Below are 25,106 nucleotides of genomic sequence, written 5' to 3'. Positions count from 1 at the left end.
AATTACTAGCACTAATTGAAAGTAAACTAAATTGTATATTGGAGAACTAGTGAGTACAAGCAAATGCATATTAAGAAGTGATCGTTTCCATAAAGAAATTGGGAATTGGGTCCTTGGTGGGCTGATTGTATAATTGCTGATAATGGACCCAAAGAATTGGGAATTGGGTATTGGGTTGGTAGATTCTGGCCCAAAGGTTCAAGAAAGTTGAGTTTGGATTGAGGTAACAAAGTGGTTAGATTCACAATCAAGAAATAGCCATGAATTAACAATTTAGCCAAACGAAATTAAGAAGTTAACAAAATTGAGTTAATTAACAAATTCGGCTAAAACCTAAATAAGATGAATTAATATTAATTAATTAAAATCTTAATCGTAACGAAATAAAATAATTAACTTAATTATAAACTAAATAATTTAAAATTATAACAATAATTTAACCCAAACTAAGTTAACAAAATATTTAACTAAAATGTAAAATATTTTGTGATGATATTCAAATATTTCAAAAAAATATACTAATTATATACATAATTATATAAAACATATTTATTATTTAAAATTATAAAAGTGACAAAACTATTTAAAATAACTTGCAAACTATTTTTATTATTTCTTTTTGAAATTTTATAAAACTAATTATTTTAAATCGTTTGAAATTGAAGAAGCTCGGTAATTAATTCATATCATATGGAGGGGGGTCAAAATTAGGTGTCAACAGCTTAAATAATGTAAAATTATACATGATCTGAAAATTCATTTGGAGCAATTATCTACTAAAGTTATTACTCGTAGCGTGAAATTTATATAAATAAAAACTTAAAGTATATGCTATTATGAATATCAGTTTAGATTACATGCGATGCACGTGTGTGTCACGATAATAAAAAAATGCATTCAAGAAAAATAAGGAATAAATTATAATAGATACATAATCCATTTGTAATACACACTAAATTAATTTTTTATATACATTTATAATTAAATATAGAAGTATGTGGATTTTTTTTTATACAAATTAGAAAATTATGGTACACTATAAATAAGGATCCTTTTTTGTCGTTTTTACTTATGCGTTAGAATACCCTTATGCTACATAATTTTTTCTAGGGAAAAGGCTCAAATATGCCATCGAACTTTTAGAAAAGGCTCATTTATGCCATTCATTAAAATTTTGGCTCATTTATGCCATTACCGTTTAAGAAAAGGCTCATTCATGCCATTATTTTTTAACGGTGGTTTTGCAAAACCATTTTTTACACATGGCCAATTATAATTCGGCCACGTCATTATTTTTTTAATAATAAAAAATCAAAATTCTGAACAAACATTTTAACGGTGGTTTTGCAAAACCATTTTGTACACGTGGCCAATTATAATTCGGCCACGTCATTATTTTTTAATTAATAAAAAATCAAAATTTTGAAAAAAATAATGACGTGGCCGAATTATAATTGGCCACGTGTAAAAAATGGTTTTGCAAAACCACCGTTAAAAAATAATGGCATGAATGAGCCTTTTCTTAAACGGTAATGGCATAGATGAGCCAAACTTTTAACGGATGACATAAATGAGCCTTTTCTGAAAGTTCGATGGCATATTTGAGGCTTTTCCTTTTTTTCTATGCTAATTTAAGAACCATTGTATAAATTAGGCAATTTTTTTCCCTTTTTTTTGTTATTAGGATCAGATACTCCTATGCAAGTACAAACTCATAAGAAAAGATTAACTTAGTAAATTATATAATAATTGAAGAAATAAAATTAAATAATAATTGAAGGAAAATGTTGAAAAGACGAATTTGTTAAATCAGAGCTTTTTAATGAAGGGAGAAAAATTCAAACAACATTCTTAAGGACCTTCATACTTTTAAAATATATATTTAGAGAGAGAAAAAGGATTTTTTTTTTTTTTTAAAATAACAAGAAGCTAATACTCCAAGTAAGTTCAGAATTATTATTTTTTTAAAACTGCCTCCAATGATCATTGATATGAAAAAGTTACATTTTGAAGTTTGGTATATCAAACTTAATACAAGATCTTGGGGTAGAACTAGAGTTAGATAAACTCTACAAGTTAACACCAAAAGAAGAGGGGGGGGGGGGGGGGGAGTCTAAGTTAGCTATTACCCTACTAACGTGACTCCTTGACAAAGAGGATTCAGGGGGGTTCGTAAATAAAATTAGAAGGTTTAACCTGTTGCATTCTGAAGGAAGGGATTTCCCATCTATCTGTGTTAATTAATCCCCTAACTTCCCTCGGGAGATTAGAGAAAGAGTTGAACTCGTGTATTGCATCAACACTATAACTCCTGGATGCTAATATATCAGCATGTTTGTTGGCTTCCCTGAAGCAATGACTGATGATAAATCCATGAGATTCAACTATTTGTTGTGCTTCTTGAATCAATTTGTCCAATCTCCAAAGTGTTTTCCATTCTCCATTTATGCATTTAACTAAGAGTAGGGAATCTGTTTCTCCCCAAACCCTATCATAACCTCTACTAACACACCATTTAAGTCCATATAGTAGTGCTTGGGCTTCAGCCATGTTGCAAGTACCTTGGCCTAGACCTAAAGAGTAAGCAAACATCATGTTGCCTTGGTTGTCTCTGATTAGCCCTCCTACACCACAACTTCCTTGAACGCAACTTCCATCACTGTTGAGCTTAATAAAATTTCTAGGTGGTTTGAGCCATTTGACTCTGATGGAAGTTCTTTGATTGATGTCCGCTTCAAAGATTTGACAAAGGCTATTCCAGTTTTCCCCTATCTTTGCTTGACCAAAATTCTTCTGTGTAACATGCAACAGAGTGTAAGTGATGTTAGTTTTGGTTCTGAAAAAAGAAGGCTTTACAGCCTCAAATTTATTGCCACACCTAGTTCTCCAGAGTTCCCAGCAAATGATTGGGGGTAGAGCTTTAGATATGAAAGCAACAATGGGGTTTTTAGTCTTCAAATTTCACCAACTGAGTGATATCATCTTGAAAGTGTTATGGATATGACCAATTCCCAGTGACCCTGCAAAAAACTTCCAAATTCTTTTAGCATGTAGACCTAGACAAAAAAGGTGATCTACATTTTCAATATTTGTGTTAGAGTCGTCTGAAGTGCAACAATGACATCCATGACCGATACTAATTCCAAACTTTTTAGTAACTCTTTCATCAGTTGGAAGTCTATCGTGGATTTCCCTCCAAGTCAAAAATATCATCTTGAAAGGGATGTCCTTGTTCTATATGTTTTTAGCCATAATGTTGATCCCCCTTTTATGCCTACTGTTATTCCAAACCGAGCTCGTGCTGAATTCCCCAGTAGATGTATCAGTCCAAATAGGATAGTCCTCTTTGTTGTTGTCCAAGTGGACACCCATACTGCTGATCCTATTTTTATCTTCTATTGAAAGTTGGTATTGCAAACTATCCTAATGCCAACTTCCCTCTATTAAGACAGAGTTGAGATTGATACAACTATGAGAGTTGTCGTTAGGGTGCAGAAGATAAAGCGGTCCCAAGTTGGACCAGTTATCAAACCAAAATGACACATCCCCTTTTCCAACCCTCCAATAGATATTTTTTTCGGTGTTAAATTTGACCCCACAGAGAGATTTCTAGTATTGAGAGGTTCCTCTTTTCCATTGGACCTTCATAGGGTGTTGATTATTCCAGTACTTGGCTCTCATTAAATCACTCCAAAGAGATTTAGAATTTCTAAGCTTCCACCATTGTTTTGACTTTAAAGAATTACAAATATTTTCAATTCTGCTGAAATTGACGCCACCTTCCTCAAATGGATAGCACAAGTTATCCCATGAGATCCAGTGATGCTTGTTTCCAGTGTCTTGTCCAGACCAAAAGAACCTAGCTAAGCATTTTTCAATAATTTCAAAAGTTCCCTTAGGAGGATCAACAACACTGAGAAGATGAGTGGGAAGAGCAAGCAAAACATGTCTAATGAGAATGGCTCTGCCACCGGGAGAGAGGAGCTTAGAGTGCCATCCTCTAATTTTGCTAGTAACCTTTTTGACAATATCATTGTAATACAAAATCTTTTTTATCCCAGTGATTAAGGGACAACCAAGATACTTGATGGGAAATTTATGGTAAACCATACCAGTGAGCCTTTTCATTCTGATGATAGTGTTAAGACTAGCTTTGGATTTGAGGGAGAAACAACTTTTGTTTCTATTAATGAGTTGGCCACTGTTGTCTTCATATTTCTTGAGAGTGTCCAGAATCATTTTGAGAGATCTCTTGTCCCCATTGCAAAAGATGATTGTGTCATCGGCAAATGTTAAGTGGTTGATCTGGGGACCATTGGCACTCATGTAGAAACCTTTGTACCTACTCTTGGTTTGCAGACCTGTCAACATATGAGAAAGTAATTCAGCACTCAAAATAAAAAAAGAAGGGGATAAAAGGTCTCCTTGTCTTAGTCCTCTAGAGGACTTGAAGAAACCATATCTCCCTCCATTTATAATAACAGAGTACCAGTTGTTTGACAAATAGTTGTAAATAATGTGGATCCAATTCTCCGAGAAACCCATTTTCCTAAGAGTTAAACACAGAAATGACCAAGAGACCCTATCATAAGCTTTGGTCATGTCCAGTTTTATGACCATATTCCCTCCTTTATTGGGTTTGTTAATGTCTCCAATGATCACTTGAGCCAAAATAATATTCTCTGAAATAGCCCTGCCTTTAACAAATCTAGTTTGATTCTTAGAAATAATTCTAGGTAAAATACTAGCAAGTCTTGCATTGAGAATCTTAGAGATTATTTTACTAGAGACATTGCACAAGCTAATAGGTCTTAAATCAGAGAAACTTTGAGGGTGATCAATCTTCGGAATAAGAACTAAACAAGTATGAGTAAAATTTTTTGGAAAGATATCACCTGAGAAGAAGGAAATAATAGCTTTGTGGACATCAGAAACTATTATGTTTCAAGTTGCTTGATAAAAGCATCCACTGAGTCCATCTGGCCCCCGTGCACTATCTGGATCTAAAGAGAAAACATACTCTTTGACTTCTTGAAGGGTTGGCAGAGCACTCAACATCTCATTATCCTCATTAGTGATACATCTTGGTAAATAGTTGATAGTTTCAGTATCTATAGCGACACTTTCACGGCTAAACAATTTTTGGTAAAAGCTCACTGCTCCTTCAGCAATTTGATCATTTCCTTCAAGCCATTGACTCTGCTCATTCATAATTTTCTTTAAAGAGAGTCTCCTCCTCCTATCTTTAATAGTGCTGTGAAAGTAAGAAGTATTGGCATCTCCTTCCTCTAACCATTTGGCCTTAGCCTTTTGTCTTAGGATGGCATCTTGAAGTTTCAAATATTTTGTGAACTCAGCTCTGCATCTAGAAAGTTCACATTTGTTGGCCTTAGTGTTGTTCATAACACTATTTTCTTCCAGTACTTTCATTTGGGCTTCCAGTCTTATTGGCTCCTCATAGATGTCTCCATAAGTCTCTCTAGACCAGAGACTAAGCATTTTACAAGTTTTTTTTTATCTTCTGATGTAAAATATACATAGGATTTCCCACTACTAGTTCTTCCCAACACCTTTGAATGGTACCAAGAAAGTTTTCATGTTCAGTCCAAACGTTAAGGAATTTGAAATATTTAATACATTGGGGAGCAATGTTGTTCATGTTGACCAACAAAAGGGCATGATCTGAGCATGTCCTTGAGAGATGGGACACACTAGTCGTGTTAATTGGTATTATAAACTAATCTATTGAGCCTTTTCCAGATAGTGTTAGGGGGATCCCTGTTGTCGCACCAAGTGAATTTAGCACCAGAATATCCTGCATCTTGAAGCCCACACTCACTCAGGCAGTCTAGAAAGTCCAAGCTTTCTCCAAGGGTGAAAGGTCTTCCACCCATTTTTTCCTCAGCCGTGCAAATGCCATTGAAGTCCCCAATAGCACCCCAGGGACCTTGAACAGTGTTAGCAATAGTTTTGAGATCCGCCCACAATTCTCTTCTCAAGCCTTCTGAACATTTAGCATAGATAATTGACAGGAAAATGGATGGCCCATCATTATGGGAAATTTTAATAAGAACATGTTGATCTTTATCTTGTATGATGTCTACAATGATCTCGTGGTTCCAGTAAATCCATATCTTGTTGTTAATATTGAAGAAGCTATGATCCATCCTTAGTCTCCTTTTGAATTTCTCTAGTTTGCTACTATCCACTAGAGGTTCTTGGAGGCATAAAAGAGGTATGATAAAGAAGATGTACTATTAGAGAAAATGAATAGTCTTTTTTCAGCAGCAACAAAGTTGTTGGAAAGTATTAGAATCGTTATTTGAATGTTGGATAGAAGAACTACTAAGATTAGAAAGTGTTCGAATACCGCTGGTATATGATTGCTTCTTGTCATTGTCTTTACCTTTAAATTTTTTGCCACATCACAGAAGTGTTTACAATTTAGGTAAAAAAATGATCCAAATGAAAAAATCAAACAAATAGATAAAATAATTAATCAATTTTTATTAGGGTTTGGGGTCCAGTAGGTAATATTTCTAACATAATATGAAGCGCATGGATACAAGTTATGTCACACCCTGAGTCTACACCTTCAACGTGGTCGGCACTTGAGAACCATTGCTGGTCCTCAAGTAAACCATTGTCCTGGCTCAATATTCAATGGAAGACTCACTCAACAACTTAGGAATCAAATGCAAAGATTAACTCAATTGTCTCAAAGTAAATAACTCATAATGTTCAAAATATTCAACTAGCTATAAGAAGGCAACCCAAGTCTTAGAACATTAACAATGGAAATGAAAAAGACTCCTCAAAATACTATTGTCTATGAAGCCTCTAAATAATGAAGTAAGTCGGGATAAGACCCACGACATCTTAACAAATTGGAAAACAAATGTGAAACCCTTCGAAAGCAATGAGGCTCACCAAAGCTAACTGGGACTGGGACTGCAAGTGGTATCAAAAGAGCGCCTGTTGATGACCCTGAACACCTGTATCTACATCATGAAATGATGCAGTTCGAATGACATCAGTACATTGAATGTACGAGCATGTAAGGGGACATTGAAACATAATATATAACTTAAACTGATAGAAAGGGAAAACATACTCACCTCGTCTTAACTCAACTCAACTCAACGTGAAATGATAATAATATTCAATATATAAAGCTTTGTAAACAGTAGAAAACAACTCAAAATGTATAAAAAAGACAATAATAACTCTTTACTCTCATTTGGGAGATTCTCTAACCGACAACCATCACTATGAGTTACGTGATGATACAACGTCTCGCCCGCGCTGCCATAACTGTTCTATACCTTGTCGGGGTATAGAAATCCTCAACTAAGTGGATCCACTAACCTATGCTTAAAAGTAATAAGGAATCATCTAAAAAGTATGATCTTTTACCCATGTTAGCATACATGGTTTATGAGGATTTTGAGTTGTCTGAACTCATCCATATCGATGCTCAATACTACTTCCAATAATATATATACTCATGCTCATATGTTTAAAAATATAACTCCTCCTCAATTTGAGATAATTACTGAAAGGTTCTCTTAAAAGAGATACTGGTCAAAATTCCTCAAGAACTCATTTAGAAATCAAGATTTCCTCTCATTTTAAATGTAAAAATGGTTACTCTTGAGTATACTCATTTTGAAAAATGAAACTCAATTCTCCTCATTCTCACACTCATTTACTCAAGTCTTAAAACAAGTTATAAATAATTGTAGAAGACTTCTCGAAATGACTCAAAAGATTTTCTCGAACTTTACTCTTAATCTTTACTTGAATTTGAAATGTGAATTCAAGAGTTATGATTAGGATATATAGGATCACTCAATGATAGTGAAGACTTAGATAGTTGGAAATAAGAAGAGAGTGAAGACACGATTCAAAGGAACGCGTATGTACGGAACAAAGAACGGAGGCGAAAGGGGCCTGGAGCAACAGGGGGCGCCGCTCCAGCCCTCAGTTTCCTGAGGCTGGTTTAGGGCACACTGCAGGAGCAAGGCGCCAGCCCCTCGGGCGCTGCGGGGGCACGCCGCCCCTGCCCAATTCCAGAATGTTCTCACTAATTTTTCTTCTCGATTTTTTGTCCTAATTCACCTAGAATTGATTGATTTCTTCCAAACTCCCTTAGATTCATAAACCCAACACATGTAAACGAAAATCTACTCAAAATACCTCAAGAGCAACAATCATTTGCAAGACCCTCACCTCAAGAACTCAACAAAACCCAATTGTTAAATAATGAAGCACAAACCTTAAGAACCTCATCAAGAATCTAAATATACTCAATCTTATGGAAGAATTCAATAAGGAAACTCATGATTGGCATGAGGGTGAACAAACCCATCACTATGAAAACTTACATACCTCGAAAGAATTAAGTTTTTGGCGATTTCCCAAAATTCTTGAAGAATTTCTTGAAACCTCCTCCTTTCTCCTTTTGAACTTTGCCCTAACCTTCTTGAACGTTTTAGAATGAATAAAAATTGACTTGATCTTATTAGACCTTTTAACTTAGGTGGGTAAAATGTGTTAAGCTAGTGGGGTAAGGAAAATACCAAAATACTCCTCCTTAAAACGAATGAATTTCCTTGAGTAGATATGCTGCACTCAAACGGGCATATCTCCTTAATTCGAACTCAGAATTTAGCAAACTTGGTGCTTTGCGTTGGAAAGAGGACTCAACGACCTTAAATTTGATACCTCATGGTCCACTTAACACATCTTGTGTTGAATGTTTTGGTCGTTTGAAGTTGACCCAAAACTCACAATTGAAGAATAACTTGCACTACTCTCAATTTAGCTCTTTCTAATTTTAGCTCTTTCTAAGATCGAGGTGTTACAATAACTTCCCCTAGGGAACAATCGTCCTCGAATGAGATCACTCTAAATAGAATTGAGGGTGGAAACATCTAACACCCAACTCAAACACCCAACATGCAATTCACATAACTCAGCATATCAACTTAAAGAGTATAAAAGTTAATACCTTAGTTTGGAATTTCTCTGAAAGCAATGTGCGTATCTCTTCTTCATATCTTCATCGGCCTCCCAAGTAGCTTCTGATTTCTCCATAAGACCTTGACTAATGCAACCTCTTTGGTTCTCAACTTGTGAACCTGACGATCAAGAATATGAAGGAGTATTTCCTCATAAGATAGGTTGTCCTTAATACCAATATTTTCAATAGGTATGATAAGTGAAGGATTGACCATACACTTCTTCAACATAGAAATGTTGAATACCGGATGGACTACTACTAACTCTGACGGTAACTTTAACTCATAAGCTACATTGTCAATTCTCTTGGATATCCTGTAAGGACCTATATACCGGGGACTAAGCTTCCCCTTTTTACCAAATCTCATAACACCCTTCATGGGTGAAACTTTCAAGTAAACCCAATCATCCACCTCAAATTCCAAATCTCTTCTCCTAACATATGTATAGAATCTCTGACGACTTTGCGCAATGTTCAACCTTTCTTGAATGATCTTCACTTTTTTCATAGCTTGATAAACCAAGTCTGGTCCTATCAACCCAGCTTCACCAACCTCAAACCATCCAAGTTTGATTGATGAATATTGAGTTTGCTATTGAGGATATGTAATTGTTAGAGTGTTGTTGTTGAGCAGTGTGCTATGTAAATTGTGAACTGTTAGGTTGGACTGATTTTATGCAGGTTGTAGTTGTGGAGGTTCGGTTGGGGTGGTAGGAGTATCCGTATTCTATTCCCTTAGCTTGTGTTTAGAAGTTTACTTGTTGAGTATTGTGTGATTTGGTAATCACCCCTTACTTCTACATTTTTGTAGGTTACGAGCCCAGATCTTCGTGATACTTTCTATTCTCTTCTTTTTCAAGGCTTCATGTGGAGATTTGTAAGGTAGTTGTTTGTCATCTCAGTGGACCTTCTTACTCCTATTTATGATCTTGTTCTATTTTAGAGACAACATCATTTGAGACGTATGTTTTCTTTCAATTATAGTGTAATACAATAGAGACTTGTACACATGACAACCATATTTTAGGGGTATATTTAAGTCGATTATGAATTTCCGCATTATATTAAAGTATTAGACTTTTATTTATAGTTTATTTCCGCACTTTATCGTAATAGTTGAGGTTTAGGCTGACTTATTTTGATAGGATAAGACGGGTGTCATCACATCCATTTTTGGATCGTGACAATGTCTCTCCAACGTGAAAATGCACATGAATTGAAAATATGTATGTGTCTAAGAAAATAGCAGTGTTTTTCATTTATCATTTCTCAATAAAATGTAAGATATACATGCTCCAATGTCTTGCGTAAGAAAGAAAAATGGCATGAAAAAGTGTAAATACTGAATCGGCATTTGAAGGCGGAAAAATTGGCCACGTGCTCTGCACGAGCAATCCATACCTAGTGATTACTATAAATGTAAATAGAACCAATTAAGGTGCAAAAGATTAATATATACTGCATGATTTTATATAATGTACACATATGTGTGTATAATTATAACTTTTAAATATATAATTATACTGTTGGTTTTGTTTAGTTTTTTTTTAGTTATTTTAAAAAAAAAACTAAATCAAATCAAATTATGTTGTATCAGTATTTTAAAAAGCAAAGGCGTGAGGCGGAGAGTCTTACTTAGTATAGGGCAAGGCATAGAGTGTAAGCTCTATGGATCATTAAATTTTTAATTTACTATATTGTATAATAATATAATAACACAAAATTATAAAATACATCAATAGTTTGAAATAATTACAAACATGATTAAGAAAACTCATAGAAAATAAAACTTCTACATGATTATACAAGTATAAATAATCTAATATCTAACTTTCTAATAATAAAAGAATCATTATTTCTAAAATAATTTTTAATCATTCTATACAATTTACCCCCTAAAAGAAAATAATCAATAAAATTCACTAGTATTATAATAAAAACATCACTCCATCATGATAAAAAATAAAGTTACTTTCAAATAGCTAAATAAAAACGATAAGTTTGAGACATATGACAAAACTAGGGATGTACATGGTCGGGTTGGTTCGGGTTTTTCAAATATCAAACCAAACCATTTTTGTCGGATTTTTAAATCTATAAACCAAACCAAACCAATAAAACTCGGGTTTTTCAACCTCGGGTTTTTTCCGATTTTTTTGGGTTTTTCGGATTTTTGGGTTTTTTTCGGGCTTTTCCACTAAAGTATTCATACAAACATATAATTTACTTGTACTTCAAATATTTCTTTAGTCCTTCCAAAATACAACTATCTAAGGTGTTTCTTAAGAATACAACACAAACAATGATATGATTAATGACACTAAAATATCCAAAAATAATAATAATAATGAAATCGCGTAAAACAAATATTGCAAATTAACAAGTCAAAATGAAAATGATCATAATTTAAAAGTACTAAATCATGCTAAAATAAGTTTAATAAGTATTAGTTACATGACTAAATATTAAAGGAAATTAAAATTAGAATATGTACTTTAATTGTCTCAACCAATAATGTAAAACCAAAGAACAAATATTCAATAATATTGTCATTCTTAGTGTTAAATTGATTTTCTTTTTGCATTAGTATTAATTTGATTTTGGTTTAAATTTTATTATAATTACCAACATCTATGGACTATAATTTTTATGGAACTATTCAATATTCTAAGTTTCAAACTTGAAATAATATATTAAAAGATAAAAACTATAAAAAAGTATAAGAAATATTTAAAAATTATATCAAAGTAAATTTTTTTATGTATAAAATAAAATTTTAAAATTATATATATAATGTCGAGTTGGTTTGGTCTCGGGTTGATTTTTTTTAGTTAAAACCAAACCAACCCAAATATAGTCGATTTTTTTTAACACCAAACCAAGTCAAACCAGCCACTAGTCGGGTTTTTTTTTCGGTTTGACTTGATTTGCGGTTTGGTTCGGTTTTGTACACCCCTAGACAAAACCATAAAATCCAATGATAAGTGAAAAAGTAAAACTTCGCTACGTACTTTTGAAGAAAATGTTACGTAATATATAATAATACTACAACTTATTGTTTGAATTAGAGAAAATAATCAAAGTGCCCCCTAATTTATTACCGGATTTTCAACTACACACTTATACTTCACGGGAGTCATATTACCCCTCTATACATTTTTAAAATGGAATATATAGCCCCCTAAAAGGTCACACCCAGATTTGTGTTAGAAAGTGAATGCACTCGCCTGCCACGTCATATATATTATTTTTTTAATAAAAAAATTATCTCTTACTTTATTCTATTTTCCTTTTATTTATTTTTTCTTCTCTTTCCAGCCCCTTTCTTCTTTTCTTTTTCTTTTTTCTTGACATTTGTTTGATGAAACTTTTTCTGCCATTGAAGAGAAAATTTCAAGTTTTATTTATGATAATTTTAAGCTTACAGTAATGAAATGTGTAGTTACGAAATTTCAAGTTTTATTATTGAAAGGTAAAGTTATAAATCTTTGATAATCTTTCGTTTTTTGCCATTGATTAATCTTTTTTCCACCATTTTCATCTTCCTTGCAAACATCAAAAGTTTATCAATCAACCCAACTCACTTCTTCCATCCTACCATTAATATTATCAAGTCTTAAACCTTTGATGTATAAAAAAAAAACTCAAGTTTTGAAGGAGTTGACGATATGTTTCATGTTTTCATCATCGATGACCGCAACAACAATTTTGAAAGGTAAAATCTAGCGAGAATTTTATTCCTAACCGTTTCATCCACTATTTGATTGATACTCAAGTTATTTTCATGGATGAATTGTCGAATTCTTCAAATTGAGGTAATGGATACATAACAATGAATCTTTTCATTTCTATTTTCAAAATAACATATCGGTTTCGTTGACAACCCAAAAAAAATTCTGAACTTGAATTAAAATTATTAAATTAGGGCATCAAAAATCAAGATAAGAATTTTCTAACCCATTTGGCCATGTGGTTAGTCATGATGATTAACAAATTTAATAATATTAATAAAGAGTTGGTTTTCAAAATTTCCTAATTTCATGCACAAATTGAATAATCAAAATTCTAGAATTAAGAGGAATAATGAAATTCCATGGTGAATCCAATGAATGTGATGGTCGCGGCGGTTTAGAGAAGGTGAGTGGTGGAGAGATTTGGTTTATGTTGTTGTGAAGAAGAAAGGAAATAAATAAGAAAAAAGAATAATTAAGAATACACATATTTATGAAAATTAATTTTAAAAATAAAGTTTTATTATTTGTTTTGGTCCTCTCAGATACACTCATTGTGCTACCTAAGCATTTAGGGAGTAAATTATATCAGTTTTAAACAGTTTAGGGGGTAATATGACACCCGTGAAGTTGGAGTGTGTAGTTGGATTTCAGGTATAATTTGGGGGGGCTTTAGACCATTTTCTCTTTGAATTACTCTGAACCTTCTTATCTCTATAGATTGAAATATTATTAAATATCATTTATTTATTCAACAATTATGATGGTCAACAAAGTTAACAAAAGTTTTTATCACATAATTTGTGTAAGATCTGTTAGGCGAGCCCCGAGCGTTGGGTGTTGGGCTTGCTTAGGGCATACAATCGGATGCTTAGGTGTAAGTCTTACAGAACTAAGTCACACACTTGAGCCTCGGGACGTTTTGCAACAGACCCGCCCCAGAGCGAACCCCGAGTCAAGTTCCTACTGAGTTTTTTAAAATACTGTGTTGTATTTTAAAATTTAAAATCAAAACCAAAACAAATTAAAAAATAATACGGAATCTCAGTAGCGTACTTGCTTAGTTACTTAAAATTTTCTATCATATTGGTAAGAATTTGATTCTCTATTTTGTAATCTTCTCTCTCATTTTCTCTACCCTAAAATTTTATTTTAATTTTTAAAGTAACAGTTTATTTTACTTCAAATTAATTTGATTTAGGGTGTGTTTGGTATAAAGGAAAATATTTTTCGGAAAATATTTTCCAATTTTCTCATGTTTGGTTAGGTTAAATGTTTTGGAAATTGTTTTTCAACTCAACTCATTTTCTTCAAATTTAAGGAAAATGGCTTCTCTTCAAAACTTAAGGAAAACATTTTCCTAAACTCTCTTCCAACTTCAAATTACAATTTTTTTTTTGTTGAAAAAATCAATTTATTTTGTTCATACCCTCAAACCAGCCCCCCCCCCCCCCCAACCATCCCCCATAAAAAAATAATTAAAGCTTGTTTTTAAAAAATATTTTTAACCCACACTCACCCCTACCACCACGCCCCCCCCCCCAAAAAAAATAAATATTAAAAATTGTTTTTAAAAGATATTTCTAATTTCAATTTTTTATTTTTTTTACCCCCTACCAGCCTCCCCACCCCCCTCCAAAAAAAAAAATCTAAGTTTGTTTTTAAAAAATATTTGCAACTTCAAAATTTCATTTTTTCACCCCTACCTTCGACCCCCCCTACCCACCTCCTTACTAGCCCCCGCACCCCCAAAAAAAAAATTAAGTTTGTTTTTTAAAATTATATTCAACTTCAAAATTTCATTTTTTCACTCCTACCCTCGACCCCACTCCCACCCCCCAAAATAATTTTAAGTTTATTTTTAAAAAATATTTTCTACTTCAAAATTTCATCTTTTCACCCCTACCCTCGACCCCCCCCCCCCCCCCCCCCAAAAAATAATTTTAAGTTTGTTTTTTTAAAATATTTTCAACTTCAAAATTTCATTTTTTCCACCCCTACCCTCGACCCCCCGCCCCACCCCCAAAAAAATTTTAAGTTTTTTTAAAAAAAATATTTTCAACTTCAAATTTTTATTTTTTCATCCCTACCCTTGATCCCCTCCACCCCCACCCCACCCCGAAAAAAAAATTTAAGTTTGTTTTTAAAAAATATTTTCAATTTCAAAAATTATTTTCTACTTTAGTAAAAATAAAAGATATTTCTCAAAAACATTTTTTATTCATAAACCAAACACTAAAAAAAATTTCCAGAAAATATTTTCTACTCACCAACCAAACATGAGAAAATAAGTCAAAAATCTACTTGTTTTCTAGGAAAACATTTTCCTTCGTACCAAACATACCCTTAGTTTTTTTATTTTGTGAGAACACCCTACCTACAACTACAAGGAAGTAGACCTTGTGCTATACTTGGATTCCCAAGTCCTTATGTTTTGTTTTCCCAGGTTTTATGCACGTACGTCATTAATACCGGTTTCTAACTTTGTCTTTTCTATTAAGTAAAAAAAAAGTAATAATAATAAAATAATAATTGCAAATCTTTACATATTTCTTAAACACCGTACTACTTAATAAAATTAACATAAATTGAAAGGAAAAGAATGGTTTTGAAGGGACGTGTCAAGTCAAACATGACAAATAAAAATGAATGAAAATGTATATTAGTACTATAAAAAAAAACCTTTTATGTTACTCTATGTCTCAATTTGTGTCACGGTTCAGATTTTGAAAGCAACTCTTTAAACATGAAATTTTTAAAATTTTTAAATAATACATTTTAAAAATTATATATAATGTCATAATAATTGATAATTTAAAATATATGTAAAAAAAAAACATATGAAAAGATCATAGTAAACGAAAACTTGTTTTGACTTTCGAAATTTCAAAAATTGTCACATAAATTAACGAAATGAGTATCAAGTTATTTTAACATGTTGGAGAAAGTATTTCTCTATTTTACCAGTTTTATTTTCTATGAATAATACATATATATCTTTTAATTATATGATAATTAATGTCAAACCCTTTTACGTACTTATAATAACAATAACCTATATAAAAGTTAAACGCAGACATAAAATAAAATGATATTTTCTTCCGTCGAAAATAAATGAATTTTTGATATATTTTTGTATGATTAAAAATGAATAATTTTTTTGAAAATCTTTAATGAGTTTTTCAACACTATTTCTAACAGAAGAGTTTGAAAAAAATATTACTAACAAATTACTCATTAATTAATATTGTTTACAACATATTTTAAAGTGGCAAAAAAATAAATGACAATCACAAAAAAAATAAAAAGAAACATAACTTTATTGATAAAGATTGCGGGTACAATTCTGTTGCTCCCTTGATTCTAGTCTCCCAAGATTTATTCATGATTCGAGGGCCATTAGTGGCGTATTTCTCGAACTAGGATGATTTAGATTTGATTTGTATATGAATATTCTATCAATTTGCGGAATATTCGAGATCTTGATCTCGAAATGAAATTTTCAAGATGCCTTTTACGGGAATTTAGTACCCTTCATATAGGCATGAGCTAGAGTTTAGGTTGAGTAGTCTCCAAGAATTCTAATTAAAATTGAACACACCTTCTAGAGTCCCAATTCAAATTGAACACGTTTTGTAGAATCCCACAAAATTTTAATTTCTACCAATATTACTACTATTATTTAGTAAGTTTTTAAAGTGATATGCCACAGTCGAAAAATATATTTATTTTTGTTACTCCCTTGTACTATATAGTATGTTAATCTGAGCCACAGTTACATAGTAAAGTCTGACCAGCTGAGCTTAAGATGATGTATTACCAAACGAACTTTGGGAAACATCGAAAACATACGTCAAAAACCCCACTTTTAATGTAATTATTGAGCCATGGTTAAGAGTTAAAAAGGAATATTTTTAAAGTTGTGATTTGAAATAAGTCATTAGTATTTATATAATTATAAATTATCTCGTCGAGCTAAAATAGAAAATTTATCAAACTGTATATATATTTGGATATTTTCTCAGTTTCAATTTATGTAACACCCATTTTACTTAGGCCCCGTTTGGCCATGCGATATGGTATCATGATATGGAATCATGCTATGGTATTATGATACGGAATTATGAGATGAAATTGAAGGTTTGTTAGGACATGCGATATGGAATTTTTGTGTTGTATATTTTCTCATAAACATAAAAATCACATAAGTTGTAAAACTATTAAAATAGCCCCAATTGTTTATTCAATCTTATCAAATAAACAAAAAATTATAAAATCGCATAATAAATTATTACAAAGTTATTTGTTCTCCACTTAAGTAATTGTTTCATCTAACTTTAATTTAATAAAAAAAATTGAACATAAATTGTAGTGTACTAGTCTTTAATATAATCCTCCCACATAGTACAGACAATTTCCTCACATTGAACCTGCATTTCTCGATCATGTGATTGAAAAGACGAACCAACATTGTTACTTTGAGCCATTTGTTGGTCAATATCCTCTGCAACTATATCTTCATGTTCATAGACCATAAATATTTCATTACTACTTTGGTATTCTCGCAAATAATTATGTAACACTGCACAAGCTATGACAATTTTCACTTGTGTATTAATATCATAATGGTTCATGCCTTATTTCAGTATTCTAAATCTATTTTTCCAAGCTCCAAAAGTCCGTTCAATCACATTGCGCAGAGATGAATGCCTATAATTAAATAGTTCTTTGGTATTTTGAGGCTCTCTTTCACTTCCTCGGTAATCTTGCAAATGATAGCGTAGTCCTTTGTATGGAGCTAAAAATCCTTTTGTGTTTCGGAAACCAGCATCAACAACATAAAAATAGTGCTTCCATGACAATGCAAAGTCATAAAATAAATATTATCTCTTTAAACAAAGTTGATAGGATATATGTAACTAAATACTAATAACTTACACATAAAATATAAATGTTCACTTATTAAGGCCATAAAATAAACTTATTAATGTGATTGAAATTTTACCTTAAACCAAGGCCAAAATCGAGTATTATGTAGAATTTTGGAATGTACACCAGTCATATTTTTTGGTTGTATAAATGTTGGTGTCATCTTGCTAATTGCCTCGGCAACTATTTTAACATGCCGGTTAATTATTTCAAGTGAATGTTGAAAAGTTTCACAATCGTGAAGTGTGAGTTAAAGTGACTATATGTTGGTGAGAATAATAAATTTTATGTCGGTGAGAATAATACATTTTAAAAAGTAATGATGTGATTATAAATTTTATTTACATATGAAACAAATGGTTAGTAGATATAAATGTGGGGTTGTTTTAACAAAATATAAATTCATGGATCAATTATTGTATTAAAATATCTCAAATCATGATGTGAAATCACCATCTAATTCCATATCATGGTTTTTGGAGAATATGGTATCACCTCTCATGATATGGAATCATGAGATGGAATCAGCATAAAATCGCATGTCCAAACGCTGATTCCATCTCACGATACCATTTCGTGATATGGTATCGCATGGCCAAACGCCTACTTAGCTAGCATATGACCAGTGGCGTAGCCAGGAATTTAATGAAGGGTGTCCAAACTTTTAATAGTAATTTTTTTTAAAAAAACAATGATTTAAATTACCAAAACAAATAATCAAGTTAAGCAATATTTAATTAAATATAGAAATATTTTTAATAGAATTACAAGTGTATAATATAAAACTAACATAAAGAAATAAACTACTATTGAAAACATAATTTAAATATATTATTACAATTGTACTCGACGAGGTTTCATATCCTGAAACGTTTTTATAATAGACACATTAGAAATAGTACGAAATACTTTCTTTTCTACATAAGGCACTATACAACCGTCTAAAAACTCATCATCCATTCAATTTCGCAAGTCATTTTTAGAGTATTTAAATCAATGCTTTGTTTTTTAGAAGAATGTGACAACATCTCTAATTGATCTACCGTTGTTTCTTTATTTGGTTGTCTTAGAGAAGTCGAACTTTTTTTTGGTACTCTATTATAATAATTCCTCATGTCTATTGAAACTTGAAACTAAAATATTAAGTTGTTATTTTTATTATAAAATAAGAGAACGAGAAGAAAAATCAGAGAGAATTATTGAGATTCTATTCTTAATAATATTGTGATATGATTTGGGTAAATGAGTCTCCTATTTATAGAGAAAGAAAACCTTGTTCCATAAGGAAAAAATATTAAAATTTAAGGAAATCTTTTCCATAAGGAAAACGTATTAAAATTTAAGGAAATAATTCAATTTTAATTGAAAAAAATCCACAAGAAAAAGTATTAAATTTAAGGAAATCTTATTCTACAAGGAAAAGGTATTAAAATTTAAGGAAATAATTCAATTTTAATTGAAAAAAATCCACATGAAAAAATATTAAATTTAAGGAAATCTTTTTCCATAAGGAAAACGTATTAAAATTTAAGGAAATAATTCAATTTTAATTGAAAAAATTCCACAAGAAAAAGTATTAAATTTAAGGAAATCTTATTCTACAAGGAAAAGGTATTAAAATTTAAGGAAATAATTCAATTTTAATTGAAAAAAATCCACATGAAAAAATTTTAAATTTAAGAAAATCTTATTCTACAAGGGAAAGGTATTAAAATTTAAGGAAATAATTCAATTTTAATTGAAAAATAATCCACAAGAAAAAGTATTAAATTTAAGGAAATCTTATTCTACAAGGAAAAGGTATTAAAATTTAAGGAAATAATTCAATTTTAATTGAAAAAAATCCACAAGAAAAAGTATTAAATTTAAGAAAATCTTATTCTACAAGGAAAAGGTATTAAAATTTAAGGAAATAATTCAATTTTAATTGAAAAAAATCCACAAGAAAAAGTATTAAATTTAAGAAAATAATTCAATTTTAATTAGAAAAAAATAGTTAGTAGAGGAGGGATTCGAACTTGAGTCTTGGGAGACCTTCATGATACTATTAACCACCAAGCTACTAAGCTTTTATGTTAAAATCACGCATGTTTGTTTACTTAATTGAATTCAAGAAGTCAAAATAATTACAGAAAAAGAAAACAACCTTGCGGGGAATCGAACCGGGATAAAGAGTAGGATTGCACATGCTATTGCCAACTACACTGCGCATCACTTTGTTATTTTAGGGGGTCCAAATTCTATATATACCAATATAAAGTCAAAATTTTACGTGTCCTGGAGCCTACGTGGCTCCGCCCCTGCATATGACTACAAATTTTTAAGTATTTTGGCAAGTCTTATTTGAGTGAGTTTTAACTTTTAAGTGAAGTTTCACAATACGTTTGATCATAAATTTTGAAAAAAATATTTGACTTTTTTCAAAAATATGATGCATACCATAATTTTTAAAAATTATTAAAATTACCCATAATTTTTTCTTATCATTTTATAATGAACACGTTTCGTTAAATAATAAATGTACAATATAATTGATGACAATCAACAACAAAAAAAAACAACAATATGGGCAAAAGCAGTACAATAATGTGTAATTGATTTAGAATAAATTATAACCCCCTAAAATAGTTCTTTTTAATGAAGTTGGTTATAAATAAATATTATTTTGGATTAATAGATGATGGATACTTTTTTATAATATATAAAAGTTTAGGGTAACTTTTAATTTTTAAAAAATTTCTCAAATACTAAAATTTGATGATGCAAATTCTAGTTTTTTCTAGAATTTGGAAACTTGAGAGTTGGGATGTTTGCTAAATATATTTTTCAAGTAATGACAAATTATATGGCCGAACACTAGTTTCCAAGTTTTTTTCCAAATATATTTGTAATCAAACAACATCTTAGTTTGTTTTTAAAAAATAATATTAATCACATTTTCTTAATTAAAATAATTCAAGTTAAACAGTACCACATAAATTAAACAAAGAAATATTAAATATAAAAGTGTATCAAATTATTTTTGATATTGACTATATATACGGTAGAAGTATATTTATCATTCAATTTAGAGTTAAGGTTGAAAATATAAACTTTAATTTATTGAGTTTTATATCCGAACTATTGAAAGTGTGAGTCTCCTATCTGAACGATCATAGAATGGTTAAAGAGAAATACTTAAATATTGACTAGATTAAATGTTTGTTTAGAAATGCTTCTTGTCCATTTTGACATATATAACAATTCTATTTGTTAACTTATTAATTTCTTAATACATGTTTATTTGACTTCTTCAAAACCCCCAAACTATCCCTTTCAAGTAAAGAGATATCGATGTCACAACAAAGATGAGACTACAGCTAAAAAAGTGGAGATCGAAGAAGATGATGGATGTCATAATTGATATACTAAAAAAACTTAGAATAAAGTATATTTTTTATTCTTTTAAATCTTCTTACTTATGCATGGTTTAGATAGAGTAGTGCGTCTTGTTTTGAGCTTTATTACGTAATTGATCAACATCTTCTTCCTTTCCTTCTCCAGCTGATAGCATAGGGAAGAAGCACTGCAAATTTACTTACACATGAATCATCATCATCATCATAAAACCTCCTAATTAAACCTCTGAAAAACAATGACATCAAATGAGCTCAAATTGTACTGTTACACACACTTTCATCTGTCATAATTTACGTGATATTCTTTTTTTAGTCTAAATGCTACAGTTTCTGTAATTAAAAATAATTTAATTATAAAATATAACATCATTTTTATTGTTAATAAAATGATTAATAGACATAAAAATGTCTAATATGTATTTCAAATTTATTTCTTTTTTCTTAAATTTTATATTAAGTCAAACTGACCTCATGTAAATTGAGGCAGAAGAAATATATGGCAAGAATATGTCTAATCATAAAAAAATGGAGATTGTACTTAATTGGATTGAATTTTTGAAAGTATTTCGCCATAATATTTAAAAAACATATTTCACTTTTTTTTTAAAAAAAATTTGAAACATAATTTATATTCAATAGCTCTGAAAGCTATTAAAATATATAACTGTACCAAACTAACATACTCCCTTCGTTCATTTATTGTTGTACTTTTCGAAAGTAAATTTGACTAATTTTTAAAGTTAAATTAGATTACATCAATTCGATAATTTAAATAAAAAAAATTAGATATTCAAAACTATACCAAAAGTACTATAAATTGCAATATTTTGCATATCAAAATGATGAAAAAGTACATTGTAAAATGTTAGTTAAATTGTTTGACTCTAAAAAAGAAACCATGACAGTTAAAAGTGGACGGAGGGAGTACTTGTTAATCCCAAATCAGGCAGAACCTTCATTAATGATGTTCATTATCCACTCCGTTTCATTTTAGTTGTCATGTTGCTTTTTAGAGAGTTAATTTGATTAATTTTCAAAGCTAAATTAGCTTACCTTAATTTGATATTTTAAAATAAAATTTTAGATATTAAAAGCTATATGAAAAATACTATAAATTTCAATTTTTTCATAATAATATGATAAAAAAATACATCTTAAAATATTAGTCAAAATTCATATTATTTGACTCTAAAAAAAAAACTATAACGATAAAAAGAAACGAAAGGAGTATCATTATCACAAACCATAATCCTATATAGAGATAAGCTTGACACAATACTATTATTTCTATAATGAACTAAATAACATAGTCTTAAAATCATTACACGATATTTTAATAAAATTGCTAATAATAGTGAGTATTATAATTCGTCAAATTACGATTAGTTACGAAGATTTACCCGTGTAAAATAAATAAATAATTACAACAGTGGGAGATGAGATACTTCATTTATTGACAAGGATTTACAAATCTGACGAAAAAATTATACATTACTAGTAAATATTATTCAATGTAGGAGATGAAATGGTTTACAGATCTAAAGAAAAAAATTATACATTACAAATAAATATTATTCAACTTTGGAGATAAAACACCTAATAATATATTGGTAATGGTTTACAAAATCTGAAGAAAACTTTATGTAAATCAAGCAAAACAAATATGAAGCTGTAAATTCTTATACAAATAGTGCAAAACAATTTTGAAGTAAATTCATACAAATAAGCAAAACAAATCTGAAATAATAGATAATACTTTCTTTAATATGTTAAAATTGGAGCAAGTTTTGAAACTTAAAAAGAAAATAAAAGTTATATTTTTTCCCAAAAATAGATTTGAAGCAGATTTTTGAATTCGAAAATTAATCTCACAAAAACTAGATTATTTTATAGACATACATATATTTATCAAAACAAACATTGAAAAAATATTTCCAAAATCTTAGATCTAAGGGAGGAAGAAAGAAAAGAAACATTAGCTTACTTTGAAGTCCCCATATTAGATTTGGCTACTATTGATAATGAGTCCCATGGTTTTCAGCAATTATGAAATCCTGTGAGAAGAAAAAACAGTTTTTACACAATCAAATTATTTATAAAATAAATATTATTAAAAAATCCATGATAATAATTAATTAGTACCTAAAAAGGTAATTAACATTGTGCAATTACATGTTAAACTACAATAAAAACAACTTTTAGCAGCAATAAATCGACACACTAATAAAGAGTGCTAAAGTCTTTACCGACATTAGTTAAGTGTCATTAGATCCAATGTCGCTAAAGTCTTTAGGGACATCTACAAAGAGTGCTAATTGCCGCTAAAATAAATATTTAGCGGTAATTGAGCTGTTGCTGTTAATTGATTGCAGGTAAAGATAATTTTTGATACAGTATGAGTAGTATAAGAAAGAAAATGTTGACAGTGTCGGTGTATATAAATTAAATTCAAAATGATAGCAGTATATACCTTGTGATAAGGAAGAGCCAACATGGTAGGTACTTGACTCTATTGGAGCATAAAGATTAGGGTTAAAACCCAAGATTAAAGAAGGCTTGATCTTAATTTTTGTAACTCCAGATCCCTCAATTATTTCTTTGTTTGCTTGTAATTTGTTCTTGAAAAATTGTTCTTCCATTTCCCTAATATCTTTCTTTCCAAAAAAATTAGCTGATTTGTGGCTAGTTTCAATTTTGGTCCACATTTTCTTGATTGTTCTTTCCCTAGCTCTTGCTCTTGCCTTTGCCCTTAACTCTTTTAGTGTTACTTCTTTTGCTCTTTTGGGATTTCTTTCTAAACCCTCGTTGCTGATTGCTCCTACATAAATATAATAGAATAGAAATAATGTCAGTAGAACGGACCACACAAAAAACATCTTAGTTTCTAATTGCTTAAAGGAAGATAAAAAAAATATGTTGGCTACGTGGAAACAAAATTAAATTATATATGTAGTTAGTTCTCAAGCAATTTCTTCAGATCTTATAATACTACCTTAGAGAGCTTGGTTTTGGAAAATACTATCGTATAATTATGTGCCTTATTTCAAGTTTTAGTTCAAGACAGAATGAGTTCCTTAGAGAAAAACCTAACAAGGCTCATTTTGATACTTAGCTTGCTTAGAGAGTGCAAGGATTAAACCTGAAATTTGAGTCTGATGAGTTGACCAATTAGTGAGCTCCTCAAGGGCTACTTGGGAGTGTGTAAATAGCCAATCAATGGTTTTGCTTGGTTTGTCAAAACCTAGAAGTTCTTGAAGATCAAAGAACTTTCGAGCCATGGCAATGGAGAGTCTTATCCTTCGATCTCTTGGACCTTGAGCCGTCAAAATCTTACTACATGACCTCTCCCTTTTCTTCGGTTTCTTCTTCATGGGAAATGACCTCAAGGAATCATCACAATTGTTCTTTGCCAGGTAATGACTAGAAAATTGATTTTGGTAATATTGATGAAGGAGAATTTGGTTGCCATTGAGACCAACAAAGGGAGAAGAGGTGTGAAAGGATGAGGAAATGTATTGAGGAAGAGAGTTATCATGAGTACTACTATTACTGGCTGAGAACATTTTGGTCAAAGGAAATTAATTACCACTTCAATTCCACAAAAGCTCCATGCATTAGAGTATTTTGGCTTTTACAAACAAAGGAAGGATCTTGATGGAGCTTTTTCCTTTTTCTTTTCCTTTTGGGGCTAGATTGCCAAACTTAGAATGTGTTCTAAAGAAAGCAAGAGGGGGCTTTTAAAATCACTTGGAGAGACAACTCTACCCCAATCACAAGCAAATTATTAGAACCGCGTCTGAATTGAACCCTCACCGACAAGGTGATCGATCAATATTCAGAGATAGTCAACCAAATGAGTTACTAAAGATTCCCTACAATTAAGTTACTAGTCCACTTTATAAGTAAATCTTATTAATTGAAGATCACACAACAAGAATAATACTCCCTCCATCCTAATTTAAATGTCTTCGTTGGACTGGACATGAAATTGACACTCTTTTTAAGACAGACCAAAAAAGAAAG

General features: G+C 30.8%; 1 protein-coding gene across 1 annotated transcript; it reads right to left on the bottom strand.

The window, feature by feature from the left end:
* Positions 1 to 4,944: 4,944 nt before the first annotated feature.
* Positions 4,945 to 24,662, bottom strand: LOC125810264 (uncharacterized). Its single transcript, XM_049489775.1, has 4 exons — positions 24,223 to 24,662; positions 23,554 to 23,901; positions 5,791 to 6,004; positions 4,945 to 5,491 (listed from the first exon to the last, which is right to left on the bottom strand). The coding sequence occupies exons 1-4, from the start codon at positions 24,644 to 24,646 to the stop codon at positions 4,945 to 4,947; spliced, it is 1,533 nt and encodes a 510-aa protein (XP_049345732.1). The 5' UTR covers positions 24,647 to 24,662.
* Between the last annotated feature and the right edge of the window lie 444 nt (positions 24,663 to 25,106).

The sequence above is a fragment of the Solanum verrucosum genome, unplaced genomic scaffold (assembly GCF_900185275.1).
Source record: "Solanum verrucosum unplaced genomic scaffold, falcon-dt-bn FXZP01000038.1, whole genome shotgun sequence".
NCBI classification, from domain to species: Eukaryota; Viridiplantae; Streptophyta; class Magnoliopsida; order Solanales; family Solanaceae; genus Solanum; species Solanum verrucosum.
Note: the sequence above shows the minus strand (reverse complement) of the source record. Positions and strands in the feature narration are given on the sequence as shown.